Genomic DNA, 14,973 nt, shown 5'->3' with positions numbered 1-14,973 from the left:
TCCCTGCCCAAATCTCATCTTGAATTGAAGGGACCTGGTGGGAGGTAATTGAATCATGGGGGCAGTTACCCTCATGCTGTTCTCATGATAGTGAGTGAGTTCTCATGAGATGTGATGGTTTCATAAGGGGTTTTTTTGCCTTTTTGCTCGGCACTTCTCCTTGCTATTGCCATGTGAAGAAGGACATGTTTGCTTCCCCTTCTGCCATGATTGTAAGTTTCCTGAGGCCTCCTTGGCCCTGCAAAATGAGTCAATTAAACCTCTTTCCTTCGTAAATTACCCAGCCTCAGATATTTCTTCATAGCAGCATGAGAACATACTAATACACAGGGAAAAACAAAGGACATGTTGTTTTGATTTATTATATTAAAAAATTGCCTGCAATAAGTAGCACTATTTCCTGACTAAAGCTTTACTATATTTCAGGAATAAAAAGCTAAATGTGTTTGGATAGGATAAAGCATAAAAAGGCAAAGCTTTCAATACAGGACAATTTAGGGTGGGATTTGTGCATGCGTGAGTGGAGAAGAGGGGAACTGATACAAGGAACGGCATGGGATTTGGATTAGACAATTCCAGCCTACATAGACACAGAAAGGAACATTGAGTGAGCAATGATTTTTAATTTGTAGGATCCCAAATTGCTGAGATAATTGGAGACGAGAACTAGGATTTCCAGGTTTATTTTGCCTGCTATTTCCCAGAAAGAGAAAGAGATGGGAAATGTGTTTGGTTCATTTCTCTTTTCCCAACACCCACATATTCTACACTGGCTTTTCATGCAGTGGCTACTTGATAAAAGAGAAAGCTGAATAATGATATCTTCCAAATGCAACGCAGGTGATCTTTCCCTTGCTTTCTGTGGTTACTGTGGGTAGACTCCAAGTCTCCCTGATCCTTCAGTTCTGCTTTTCCTGGGGATAGCCTTCGCCTGTCACTAGTTGATAGGGCCTCAGTGGCCTCAGATTTCCAACCCACCCTAGTGTTTACTGTCACAGGACCACTGACTGCCCCCTCTCCCCGCAAAGTAGTGGGTCTTTACTCCTGGCTTCACTTAGATCAGAGAATTATTTCCCTTTTGTGATGCAATTACAGAGAACGACCACAATGGCCAACTTTTATACTCACTGACAAGCAAAGATCAAGGTCAGAATAATCACCAGTTAAAAGGAGTATGCCTTTAGGAGCTAAAGGTTTACATAAATGTTCCCAGATATCAGTGCCAGATGGTGAAGTCTTGAATTTTAGACAGAAACTGACTTCCTGAATTTAAGTTCAGCTGAGGCAAACTCACTCTGGGATCCAAGTCGAAAGATATTCCACATCAGGTCTTAACTGTGCATGACATATAGGCAATGTAAAGCAAATAGAAAATTCCACAACACTTGTATGCCCTGCAGCAACCCCTAACTCATCAGAATGGTGGTACCATCTATACCAGACCCTTCATACCATCAATACTTTTGATAGGCTGGTAAAACAAAGATGGCAGCTGCCTGGCATGCTGTTATTACTTCTCCCCAAATCCATGACAGACTTTGCTATTTAAATGTAGTCCTCTTTCTTGCTGAGCTTAAACATGATCTCAGAATTCTCCTACCCACACACTGGACTTTCTACTCATTATGAAATCTATTTGCCCTCCTCATTCTCAGACCCTCAAGATCCTGTAGAATCTGTTTCCCTCCAAAGTACTTTGTAAATGCCCACAATGACATTCTGCCTTCAGTGTTCTTACCTCTTATGAACCCATATGAATGAGGCTGATACTGAGGAATTTCACATCAATTACGCAAGAAGCGCATTTCTTGGAAATATCAATAAAGGTATTTGGGAAGGGGTCTTTTGAAACTTTGAATGAGCTTCAGCTCATGTGTGTACCCAAATACACATCAGTGATTCTCAACAAGAGGGAATTTTACTGCACACCCCCCATGGGGGATATTTGGCAGAGTCTGAAGATAATTTTTTTGTTACAAACTGAGGCATGATACTGGCATCTGGTGGGTAGAGGCCAGGGATGTTGCTATATATCCTGCAATGCACAGAACAGACTCTAACAGCAAAGAATTATCCTGTCCAAAATGCCAATGGTACATTGAGAAACCCTGATACACATTAAGGCTGAGTATTTAGTGTTAGAAAGAATGTTAGAGAACCTCTCATCCAACTCCCTTGTGTTATAAGTAACACAAGAGATGTATAGACAGCTCAGCAGAATTAGCAAATAGGCTATACATCCTTCCAATGGGACACTAAAACCCGTTTTATATGTGGAGAACAGCAAGCTATTGCAATTCTCCACCAGTCTATCAGAACAGGTAAATAGAGATGAGAATGACGAATGTTTAGATCATTGGTTCTATGCATGGATGTTAGATTCTGGTAGTAGGGGGCAGTACTGCCATTTTTACACATGGGAAAAATCACAAATCATGTATTCATTTAAAAATGTGGTATCCCAGTACTTAAAATTATTTAAAAAAGAAAACAAAACAAAAAAAATTTAGTCAACAAATACTTATTTCAGGCTCTTCATTGTGCTGAGGCAAGTAATACAACAACCAATACAGATGACGCTCTCCCTCAAAAGCTTGCAGTCTGCTGGAAGAGAAGACAATAGCAATTTCGTCACAATGTAATCAAGTCTGAGTTGGGAGAGCCTATAAGAGCATTGGGGAGGGACATCCAAGTTGTGGTAGTCAAGGAAAGGATTTTCAGAGGAGGCAATATCTGAGCTAAGCTCTAAAGGGAAAGAAGAAGTTAAAAATTCTAAAAGCTGAGCCCCAGCACTGCACACTCAGCCTACAAGGAATGGCCGGTGTGCTGAAAACCTAGCTACATGGTCTGAGCCTGAATCAAGCCATGTTTGCACTGGCTATTGGTTTTTCCTGGGCTGAGGCATTATGTTCCTGATCAATACAGTTAACAACTGACATAAGACTACTTTCAGAGTTTTACATACCTAGGTAGGTACAATTTATATCAGGATGCTCAACCCTAAGCTCAACAGCTAAGGAAAGTGTGTATGTAGAAAGTAAGCCAGCCTTACTCAGCTCTCTGGGCTCCCTTCCCATGAAAGATCAAGTCCTCCATGCCAAGGCTGGGCTGGGGGGATTTGAGAGATAGCTTCTTTCCTAAGGCATGACATTCACAGGCTGGCCTACCAGGCTGCTCTCAGCATCTTTTCCTCCTGCAATTCAACACCCCCTCACCTTGCTGCATCAAACACCGGGCATTTGGGAGCAACCGAGGGAGCAGAAAAATAATGAGAACCGAGATGCCAAACCTGAAGCAAGTTCAGTCTGAAGAATGAATGGTCCTCTCCCCAGAACCCACAGTAACACTTTTCCATCCCTTCCTATCTCCAGGGCTTCATAACCCCTTCCTCTTCACTCCCCCATCCTGCTCTTACCACCTCCACTCTACCTGCAGGTCTTTAAGCTGTGGATAGACTTGCGTCTCATATCAAATTCAAACAAACTAAATGAATTCAAGCTTCAATTTTTCTAAGCCTATAAAGGGAAACAGCATGTGATTTGGCTCTTTCTCTCTGCTTATAGTTGACAGAGATGTATGGATGGGGGGAGAGAGTGTTTTTATTTTTATTTATTTATTTAAAAGTTTTATTAAAGTTCACCTATTACCCACAGGCCTCAGGCTCCCTATAGAGAAACAAATATCACAATTGAAGCAGCTGGTTTCCAAGGTACCAAATTAAAATAGATGAAGAGGTAAGGAGGAAAAAATGAGTAAAAACATTAAGCTAAGACTTCTTCCCTCCCAAGTGCATTGTGCCTGCTATTATATTGCACACATGAAATTGACTCCCAACGTAATTAGGCCAGGGCTACCAGGCAAAAAAATCCTCAAATTATTCAGAACCCCAGAGCTGTTCTTTTGCAATCACTCAAGTAACTGAGAAAAGAGTCAACTTTTAAATATAAATTTGTTATCAGCATCAACATTGTCCAAGCAATTCCCAACACTCCACCTGCCCAAGAATACAGACTCATGAGCTGAGCTGAGTTGAGAACCAAATACAGGAATACTGCTCTCCAGCCAGCCAAAATCTTTCCTTCCACTGGAACCTGGAGGCAATCTCACTGGAACCTGGAGTTTATTTCAACAATCTTTAGGGACTGCTGGCTCTGTTAGACGGGGGTGGAGGGTCCACCAGCTCCGCAATAGACAATATACCCCCTTTAGGGTCCATTGTCTTGGTGGTATTATGTATGGATAATATTTATTTTCTCTTTGTGGTCATGTACCTGGAACAGCCATAATATTCTCTATCTTACCGCAAAGACCCAGGACATGACTTTATTGCTTTCAAGGTCAGAAATTAGCCATAGGTGCTTGAGAAATAGTAGTTCATGGAAAAAAAAAAAAAAGAAAGAAAGAAAGAAAGAGCCATGGGGACCAGAGAGTATCTTTCATTAAACCCAGAGGGGAAAGAAATAGCCACCCTTCAAAAGAGATGCTTACTGGATTTCAGCAATGCTGCCAAAACTTCAGTGGCTGCCCTGGGAAAAGAGAAAGAAAAGTAACAGTCAACGTTCAATGGTCTTTTTGTCATCACATGGATCCCACAGCCAGCATGCCCATTGCCACCCCATAACAGACCCATGATTAACCAGGTAGCAGGCAATCTATTGATTGCCCCGCTGACCATTAAAGAGGCATAAATGCAGAAATCACTCTGAGCGAAGTGTCCACCTTATAGATGGGTCTCGAAGGTCCCCTCTGCTGCTGAAAATCTCTTTCTCTCCCCTGCTTGCCTTCCACCTTCCACCAACTTCCTTCCACAGAGTGGCTCATTTTTCTATTATTCATACCAGGCAGAGCTCTTGTCAGTCTCTTGATTTGTTTCTGGAAACATGCAGGGACTCTGGAGGATGGTCTGGGAAGGAGTGGGGCTTGGGGGCTTAGTGAATGTAGCAGCACAGTGCAAACTTCTTGAAACACTCATACCCCTGGGGATGCAGTGGAAAATGCGTTCACACATTGGAAAGAGAGGCTGTTTCCTTAGGGTAGAAAATAGTTATGTCGGGATTTTTCTTCCAAATTCATCGCTTTCTTCCATGGAGGAACGTCACAGTCTTTGTAACAAAGGGACGCATATGAGAATGAAAAATACTTTTTGACCCACATCTTAGTGATTTTCCAATCTGTTTCCTGCTTCTGAGAAGGTCACACAAAAATCTACCTACAGGGCAGAGGAAAACTTCACTGGCATTGAGAGCAGTGTGGTATAATTATAGGGAGGAGAGTTGTGTTTGCTTTTTTAAAAAAATAGAAGATTCTCTGTGGCCCTAGTAACTTATCCTTAAGGCCTGCTAAGCAGTGATCTGTTTCCACCACCTCTCTCAGGATTGGAGGAACAGGCCAAAGAGGCTAGATCACACTTCCAAGACTATACAGACATGTCAGCAGAGCTGGGATCCCAATCCCAGGAATCTCGCTGCACAGCTCTGCTTCCTCCCCATCTGTTGTTCTCCAGAATCTCTCACTGGCCCTACCCTGGCCTCTGCCTGGTCAATGAAAGTCCACTTTGCAATATGTTAGCTAATACTGAACAACAGAGCCAGCACTAAAAAGGAAGATAAATGAAAGAATAAATATAAAGTAAAATACAATAGAAAAGCAGTACATGTGAAAACATTGCTCCCCATAACCTACAAGGCAGTTCTGCAAGAGCAAAAGCCTGAAATTCACAAGCCCCTGTACAAACCCGCAACTGGGATGACACCCCAGCTCAGGGAGACCAAAATGACCATAGGGCAGTTATAAAGAGGGCGAGGCTAGCTTTCATGGATGGACTACTTCATTTATCCTTCAAACGGTTTTCCTCTTATCAACTTTCAGCTTCTTCAATCCCATTGTTTTTGAATCCCACAGAGTTTTGGCAACGGTGGATTGAAGACGGAACACATGGAAGGTGTTTCTGAAAATTCAAGTTGTGTGAAAAATCCAGGCGCCATAGTATATGGGGCCTGGCTTGGGCTGGGGCGAAAAGAAAATCAGTGTTTTGGGAAAAGCAGAACAGCCTAATTAATTTCATCAAAATGAATGAGCAGAGAAGAAGGAAACCGTAGAAACAGGAAAAGAATAAGGATGTTCCAAGCAAGGCACCTAACCCAATCCTAGCTCAGAGGCCAGGTCTCTAAGGACCGCATTTCTAATTTCCATTGCACTTTTGTTTTAAGAAGTTCACAAAAGAGGTAATGATCCATTAGATAATAGTTTTATGAGACAGACTAGTGGTAGGGAGGGATAGGTGGCAGACAGACCAGTTAGGAGAATAAGCAATAATAAGATCTCAAACCCAAAAAGTGGCATGGAGGAAGAAGGGATGGGTTAAAGCCACATTTGAATCTTGCTACTCAAAGTGTGGGTCTCTGACCAGCAGCCTCACATTTTCTGAAAGCCAGAAAGAAATGCAGAATCTCAAACCACATCCCTGACCTGCTGAATCAGAATCTTTATTCTAACAGATAATTTATATGCACATGAAAGTTTTAGGATAATTGGTTTAGGGAACAGTATCAATATGGCTTAGTTACTCTTTCGATGTTGACAGAGCAATTCAAGGTGACTCCCAGATCACAACTCTCTAGAAAGTACCTAATAATATGCTAACCTAAATAAATATTAATCCAAACAGTGATATTATATAGCAGGAAATGCATGATAAGTGTCACATTCATCAAAAAAATTGAGGCTTATTCCTGAGAAACTAGAAAACATTTACTTCTTCCTAGGGCATAAGTGGGAGATCAATGTTTAGTGCAGCAAAGGGCACATTTAGGGCAATGATGGAGATAAGATTTGAGGCCAAAATCCAATATTCTAAAGAGTTCACATTCAACTCTGTAGGTAATGAGAAGCCATTTGGTTTTTTAAATCGAGATGACGTGGTGTCAAAATGGAAAAGTGAGAGAGAAGTTGTGAGCAAAAAATTAACAAGAGCTGAGGAAAGGTGAGCTGTGGAGGGTGAAGGAAAGTGAAGCGTCAGTGATGGCCTGGAATAGACTAGGTAGATAGGGGAATAAGAGAGCCATTAATAGACTAAGGAGAGAAGTTGCAGTGTTTAGACAAAATAATGATTTTGATTTTGGTGCTGAGTTCAAGATGAAGGGTACAACAGAAGGCTACATGAAACTGGAATGCTGCTGGAAGCATCATACAGAATTCAGGAATGCAACCACAGTTAGGAATATATATTTATGAATCACTACAGCAGCAATGACCGTCATAAGCCAGGCAAGCAGGTGATATCCGTGACGAAATTCAATCAAGAGCAGAACAGAGGGCTGCCCCAGGAAAACATCAACACTAGAGGGTAGGAAACCCCTAAAGGAGTCAGAAGATGTGCATTTGAGGAAATAGGAGACCTGCGGATCATTAGTTTGGAAACTGAACGTCACCAGACTATCTAGGCACACTGTTTTTCAAACTGCAAATTTTGACCCAATAGTGCATTGTAAAGTCAATTTTATAGGTATCAACTGTAGTTTTTAATGAAATAGAAATCAAAATAAAATTCAATATATCAGAGTCATTTCATGTAGCAAAGGTTAGCAGTGATCTGAGAAATTTTCATTTCAATGCATGAACATACACTTGTGTATCTACTGGGAATGTGATATAAGTGCTTTCCTTAAAAAAAAAAAAAGTTTGTAAAGATGTTGTTTAGGATGTAGCGTCCATATAAGATCTGTATAAGAATAAACATCTGAAATCAACTAACGAGAAAACTGAAAGCACTTGATCTCCCATACGCAGTGCCCAGGATCCAGACATCGAGGCTCTTTATTTTTGTGCATGTCACCAAGAGGCTCTTTATTTTTGGTTTATTCAGTGGTTACATGTCTGCAGCGCTGGTCCACTCTGATCATTGCTGCTCTGCCACTTGTCTGCTCCCACAGCGAAGCATGAAGAAAGAAGTAAAACCTATCAGAGCTGAGGCAACTACTCTGTCAAACAACTGCTAAGCCCACAAAAAGCAAAAGTTTAAGCTGCTAAAACTTAAACAACTAAGAAGGCATTCAGTTACTTCTACTCCAAGGAGCTAAGCCCATTGTATTGAGTGTGTGAACTGGGGGCCCACAGTCAGTGCCTTTGGAGTGCAAGACTGCCTTCTGCCGGATGTGCGCATCTGACACCCATGGTTCTGGTAGCTGCACTGATTTTATAAAATAGGACTTCTTTTTTTTTTTTTTTTTTAATGGAGTTTTGCTCTTGTCCCCCAGGCTGGAGTGTAGTTTTGCAATCTCAGCTCACTGCAATCACTGCAACCTCTGCCTCTTGGGTTCAAGTGATTCTCCTGATTCAGCCTCCCAAGTAGCTGGGATTACAGGCATGCACCACCATGCCTGGCTAATTTTTGTATTTTTAGTAGAGACGGGGTTTCACCATGTTGGCCAGGCTGGTCTCAAACTCCTGACCTCAAGTGAGCTGCCTGTCTCAGCCTCCCAAAGTGCTAGGATTATAGGCATGAGCCATGAGCCACTATGCATGGCCTGAAGAGGACTTCTTGGGAGGGCACTGTTTTCTTAGAGTTTAAACTCATAACATCATCCCCCATTGTTTGAGCTTCCCTATGGGATGCCCAGGGGAGATAGAAAGTAGAAGTGCCAGAATGTCCTCCAAATGGGTGTCCCTGTGTTTACATCAATGAAAGAATCATTTCAGAAATTTTTGCAGAACATCTTGCTCCAAGAGAGTTATAACAGCCAAAGGCAAAGTGGAACGGCCCCCATCCTATCTATTTTCATACTGTAGGATAACTCAGTTAAGATTCTAGAGGTCACAGTTCACTTCCACTCTCCTTTTCAGAAAAAGCTAAGCTTAAACTATTGGCAAATTTGTAAATATCCTCTTGTTAAGATTTTAGCAAAACACCACAGAATTGCAACAGTTCAATTTACGTCTTCAAGTTGAAGTAAATTTTAAGAGCCATTACAGAAGAGTCTCGAATATTTATCATCCCTATTTAGGGAGCCCCTATAAATGCCAAGCAGTAAGCTAAATGTCCCATATACATCATTATACATCACATTTGATCTTCACGGGACTGCTAGAGGGTGAAATTATTAGTCTTGTTTTACAAACAGCAATAATGAAGTTCACAAAGGGCAAATAATCTTCCCAAGGTTCAGCAGCTAGCAAGAGGCAGTATTCACTGGGCTTGATGGCTCATGCCTGTAATCCCAGCACTTTGGGAGGCCGAGGCAGGTGGATCACAAGGTGAAGAGTTCAACACCAGCCTGGCCAAGATGGTGAAACCCCATCTCTACTAAAAACTACAAAAAATTAGCTGGGCATGGTGGCAGGCACCTGTAATCCCAGTTACTTGGGAGGCTGAGGCTGGAGAATTGCTTGAACCCGGGCAGTAGAGGTTGCAGTGAACCGAGATTGTGCCACTGCACTCCAGCCTAGGCAACAGAGTGAAACTCCATCTAAAAAAAAAAAAAAAAAAAGAGGCAGCATTAGCTACAAGTCTACCTCTGGGTGAATTTAAATCTAGTGATCCTAAAGTCTTCTCTCTACTTTTAACATAATTCTAGAAAGAATCTAAAATATCTCTCTGTGCAATATTTTTATCTTTCAAATAAGGATTGTGGAGACCAAGAGGTTAGATGACTGGTGCAAGGTCAGAGGATTCATACATCACAGAGCCAATGAAGCAAACAACTTGTCCAGCTTGAGTCCACTGTTTGACTCAAGATTCTACATAGCACAGTTTGGTACAGCTTAAGTGGGTTTAGATGTTCAATGGTGGTCATGGAGACAAAGACAAAGAACCCAAGGAGAAGCAAGTCACAGGCATCTTTGAGTGGCAGGACTGAGTTGCTAAATTAGGAAGTAGAGGGCTTGGGTTTGAAGCTTGGAGCAGCCACTTTTCTGCTTCTGGGTTCTGGGTTTACTTGATCTCTCTGAATCTCACAGGCTTTCTCATTTATAAAGTGGGTATAAGATCTAGCCAATGGGATGGTGTGAAAAGTGAGATAAAGTAAAATTTAAATTAAATTAAGTTAAAAATCTTGCTATAGCCCCTGAAATGTAATATTATTAGGTTGGTCCAAATGTAGTTTTTGCCATTAAAACTAATGGCAAAAACCACAACTACGTTTGTACCAACCTAATAACCTGAATGTCATTCTTGGATCATGGAAGGTGGAATGGGTACCAAGTGAGGAAGTGGGTTTATCTCTGTATATGTGTTAAAACTCTTATTAAATAATGTATGAAACCCACAGCTGGACCATGGTCACATTGTTGCCCAGCCAGTGATATTCTGGTTTTATTTTCAACCCTGCTTTTTTTGATTGCTTCCACTATTTGCCTTGTTTCCCACCCCCCTCGGGACACCTATCTTGACCAAGGAAGCATTAAGTCACTAAATGACATGATCCATGTTGGAGGAGAAAAAATGAGAGCTGGTAACTGATCTAAGCTCCATGGTGCTGGAGAAAAGCCATGAGTGTTATTTAGCCTCATTCCCACACTGATTCCTGCTACTTCAATCTTGGGCTGCAGCAATATGGACCACAGCGGTGGCCCTCTATACTAATTAGGACTGAGAACTCTGGGTCAGAAAATGTGCCTTTCTGAACGGCAGGTAAGAAGCAGAGTGTCGTGTACCTCAAAACATGTTTGCATGGATACTTCACTTTGGGACAATGTTGGGTTCATGCAGGGTCATCATTCACCAGTCAGGAGTGGTCACTGGAGAAAAAATATACTCCTATTCCTGGGTACATGGAGGAAACATAGGACCAAACTATCTCTTGGAAGTCAAATATTCTGTGGCACACATGGCCTAGATATAGCAGTGCCACCCATATTAGTTATCAATTGCAGTGTAATATTACCAAAATTGTAGCAGCTTGAAACAATATGCATGTATTATCTCACAGTTTATATGGGGTAGGAATCTGCTTAGGTGGATCCTCTGCTTAGGGTCTGACAAGGCTGCAATCAAGGCATCAGCCAGGGCTGAGTCTTCATCTTGAGGCTCAACTGGGGAAGGATGTTTCCCAACTCGAACAGGTTCTTGGCAAAATACCTTTCCTTGCAGTGCCAGGGCTAAGGACACTGCCGGCTTGCTGTATCAACAGAAAGTAAGACCACTCTGCATTTCTAGAGGCTACCTGCAGTTTCTACAAGCCACCAACTGTTCTTTGCAATGGGGGTTTCCCCAGCATTACTGCTTACTTCATCAATGAGGAGAGTTTCTATAGACAGTATGCATGCAATGACCTCTTATAACACAATTATGTAACATAATCACAGGGGTGACCAGGGATGACACATCCTTACCTTGCCATATTCTGTGGGTTAAAAACAAGTTTCAGCTCTTTCCCATTCTCAAAGGCAGGAAATAACATAAAGGTATAAACAATAGGAGGTGAGGATCATGGCAGGGGGCCACCTGAGAGTCTGTCCCCCACCCAAAGCTTCTTGCAATGTTTAACATCCAGATACCAGGAACCTAACATTCGCTTCACCAAGACATGACCCTCCCCAGGCTTCCCCTTTTCAGAGAGTGGAAATACTATCTTCCCAGAAGCTGAACATGCACCCTTAACACTACCTGCCCTTTCCACCTAGATCTCCATCATTTCCTCAAACACCACTTTGTAACTTCTAGAGTGCTCTTAAGTTGTCCATTCCTTTTGATCTCTGCTGTTGTAACCCTAACCTAAGAATGTGAGGGTCTGGTACTTTAATGAGAAATGTAATTTCTAAAGCTATTGGTCCTTGGTTGGAATATATATTTTAACTTCCTAGGTTATTCCTTAGGTATATTAGAAAATATAATTAAGCAAAATGAAATGAAATAAATTAAAATCACCCAAATATCTCTCACCCAACTACTGCTATAGCCCCAAAACTAATCCATCCATATCCACTCTATATCTCCTTCAAGCTGTTCTCCAGTCTGCAACTACAGTGGTCTTCTCAATCAGAGGCTCTGATTTGAGCACCCTCACATTGCTACCCCACATCCACTCTTGCTCTGGATAAAAATCCAAATCTGAAACACGGACCAGGAGGCCCTAGTGAATCTGGCAGATGCCACCCTCTTCAGCTTTGTCCCACATCACTTTCTCTTGCTTTCTATACCTCTGCCCCACTGTCCTTTTTCCAAGACCTAGAGCATGTTCCCATGACTTGTCCTTTGACCTTGCTAATGCTGCAGACTAAAATGCCCTGGGTCTTTCTCCCCTTCTTTACCTGTATCTCATACTTTATTGTTTACATCCTAACTTAGGTGTCATTTCCTGTAGAAAGACTCCCTTGACCCCTAGTCCTCTCTTAGGTACATTCATCCTTTTTTCCTCTTTTCTCATTGCACAATTTAGTTTGCAGTTATTCACTCAGTTGTGTGATTGGTTTATTAATTTCTGTCTCCTCTTCCACTCTACAAGCTCCAGAAAATAGGAAACATGTTTTGTTTTGTACTATTCTACCCCTACCACTTAGTCTTATTTGAACACAGATCACCATCAAATGTTTGCTAAACCTTTTTCAAAAGCTAGGCACTGGTCTAAGAGCCTTAGTTATATTATTCTTTCATTCAACAAATATTTACTGAGCACCTGCTATGTGTCAAGACAAATTGATAAACCAAAGACTCTTACACCCAAAGAGCTTATGTTTGAGGGAATTAAAGTGAAAGAAATAGCCAATAGACAAAAGTATTTTTGAAAAGTACACTAAATTAGTATTCTTAGATGTGATAAATGCCATGGGGAAAAAAAGAAAAAACAATAACAAGGTAAAGAGATCAGCTGTACAGGAATGGGTTACAAGATTTAAAAGGTTGGCTGGAGTAGACTTCTTTGATAAAGCAACATATAAATAAAAGTACGGAGAGGAAGTGGTTGTCATGCAATTATCAGGAGAAGCATCTGCTGAGCTGAGGGGACAGCCAGTGCAGACACTGTAAGGTGACAATAGCCCTGACCTGTTCAAGGAACAGTGAGATGGACAGGGTTGCTAGAGTTGAGGATGACAGGAGTGGATCAGGACTGAGATGAGGTAGGTATTATAAGGGCTTTGGCTTCACTGTAAGTGAAGGATTCTCTACTGGATTTTGAGCAATGATTTAGCATGTTTTAAGAAGACTTCTCTAACGACTCTACTTTTTTTTTAAAGGACTAGGAAGACAAGAGTAGAAGCCAGAGACCAGTAGAAAGCCATGTGGAGCAAACTAAACACAGCAACAAATAAAAAGGATTACACACAGGAGTAAATGGGATTTAGTCCAGGAATGCAGGGTTGGTTTGACATCTGATATTCAGTCAACGTAGTAACCCACCATAATAATGGAATAAAGAATTTGAAAATACCTGATCATCTCAAAACATGCAGGAAAAGTATTTGATAAAATCCATCACATTTTTCTTACAAAATTATTCAATAAGATGGAATCAAAGGAAACTTCCTCAAACTGATAAAGTGGCCTACAGAAAATCCACAGTTAATATGATACTTAATGAAGAAAGATTGAATGCTTTTCCCCTAAGATCAGAAATAAGATAAAGACACATATTCTGCTACCTCTGCTTAACATTATACTGGAGATTGTAGCCAGGGCACTTAGGCATAAATGAATAAATAAATAAATAAATGGCATGTAGTTTGGACAATAAGAAATAAAACTATGTCTATTTGCAGATGGCATGATCTTGGGTACAGAAAAATCTTAAAGTCACTAAAAACTATTAAAACTAATAAACAAGTTTTGCAAGGTGGCCATGATAACAGATTAACATATAAACATCAATTGTATCTCTATACATTAGCAATGAATATTCAGAAATGATTTTGTTTAAATCCCACTAATCTTAGCAGCAAAAAGAGTACAATTCCTGGTAATCAATTTAACAAAAGGCATCCTTTTATACTGAGAACTAGAGAACACTTGAAAAAATATTGTTAAAGATTGAAATAAATAGAAATCACACAAGTATCATTTTTCACCTAACTATTGCAGTAGTCCCCAAAAGACACGTCCATATCCACTCTAGGATCCCTTCAAACTGTTCTTCATGGTACAATTGGAGTGATCTCAAAAAGCACGTGGATATGTTTTAGATTTAGAACTGATGGGATTTCTTGACAGATTGCTGTGAGATTGCTGAGAAAATACTAGCTCAGTTACTTCTCATAACAATCACCATTTTACAGATGAAGAGACTAAGAAAGGTAACTTAACCTGCCTGAAGTAGCCATGTTAGAAAGCAGCAGATCTGGAACTTCACTGGGCATCTGTCTCACTGCAATGTCAGGTACTTAACACCTGCTATCCAACACCACATTGAGCACTGGCACTAGCGAGCTCTTTTGGGGAGATTTCAGAAAGAAGGAAGAAGGTGGCCCTAGAATTTAATCCTAGAGCCTCACTAGAGTTGGCAGTGGGACAAGGGGTTGTTGCAGCGGAAAAAGAAAGTGAAAAACCAAAGGAGTTAGCCAAATAACAGGTGGATAAAGCAGGAGGACCTTTAAAAGGGATTGAACATGTTGTTTAGAATACCATCTGCTACAGCGCCGGCCTCCTGCCTGGATTGAGAGGGACTAGCAGGATGGATAAAATCACACACACACACACCCACACACACACACACAGAGCCAGGTGACCAAGAAAAGTGGTAACACATGGATCTTGCTAATCACCATTTTCAAGAGAGAGAGGAGAAAACAGAAACAGAAACTGAGATGGCTTCTGCATGCTGAAAGGAAAGGAAAAGCGTAAACATATGGTGCAGAAATGGAACCAGATCCTGTGCCCAGGATGGAACACGTCCATTTTTCTTTGGAAACAAAGAACCTCCTCCCCTACAACTCTAACCAGATGCTGTCAAAGACAGATGCAGGAATCCTCATCAATCATGGGAAATTTTTATAAGAGAAAATGAAACCCAGATCTCAGACTGGTTTGGTTACCAACACTCAGCA

The 14,973-nt window shown here is 41.2% G+C and overlaps 1 protein-coding gene across 1 annotated transcript in view; it reads right to left on the bottom strand.

The window, feature by feature from the left end:
- AGBL1 (AGBL carboxypeptidase 1) overlaps positions 1 to 14,973 on the bottom strand; it is a 534,408-nt gene that overhangs the window by 443,124 nt on the left and 76,311 nt on the right. The window contains 1 exon segment of the mRNA XM_009250131.3: positions 4,489 to 4,526. Within this exon segment, the coding sequence (XP_009248406.3) occupies positions 4,489 to 4,526 (38 nt within the window).

Source organism: Pongo abelii, chromosome 16, assembly GCF_028885655.2.
Source record: "Pongo abelii isolate AG06213 chromosome 16, NHGRI_mPonAbe1-v2.0_pri, whole genome shotgun sequence".
Taxonomy (NCBI): Eukaryota; Metazoa; Chordata; class Mammalia; order Primates; family Hominidae; genus Pongo; species Pongo abelii.
Note: the sequence above shows the minus strand (reverse complement) of the source record. Positions and strands in the feature narration are given on the sequence as shown.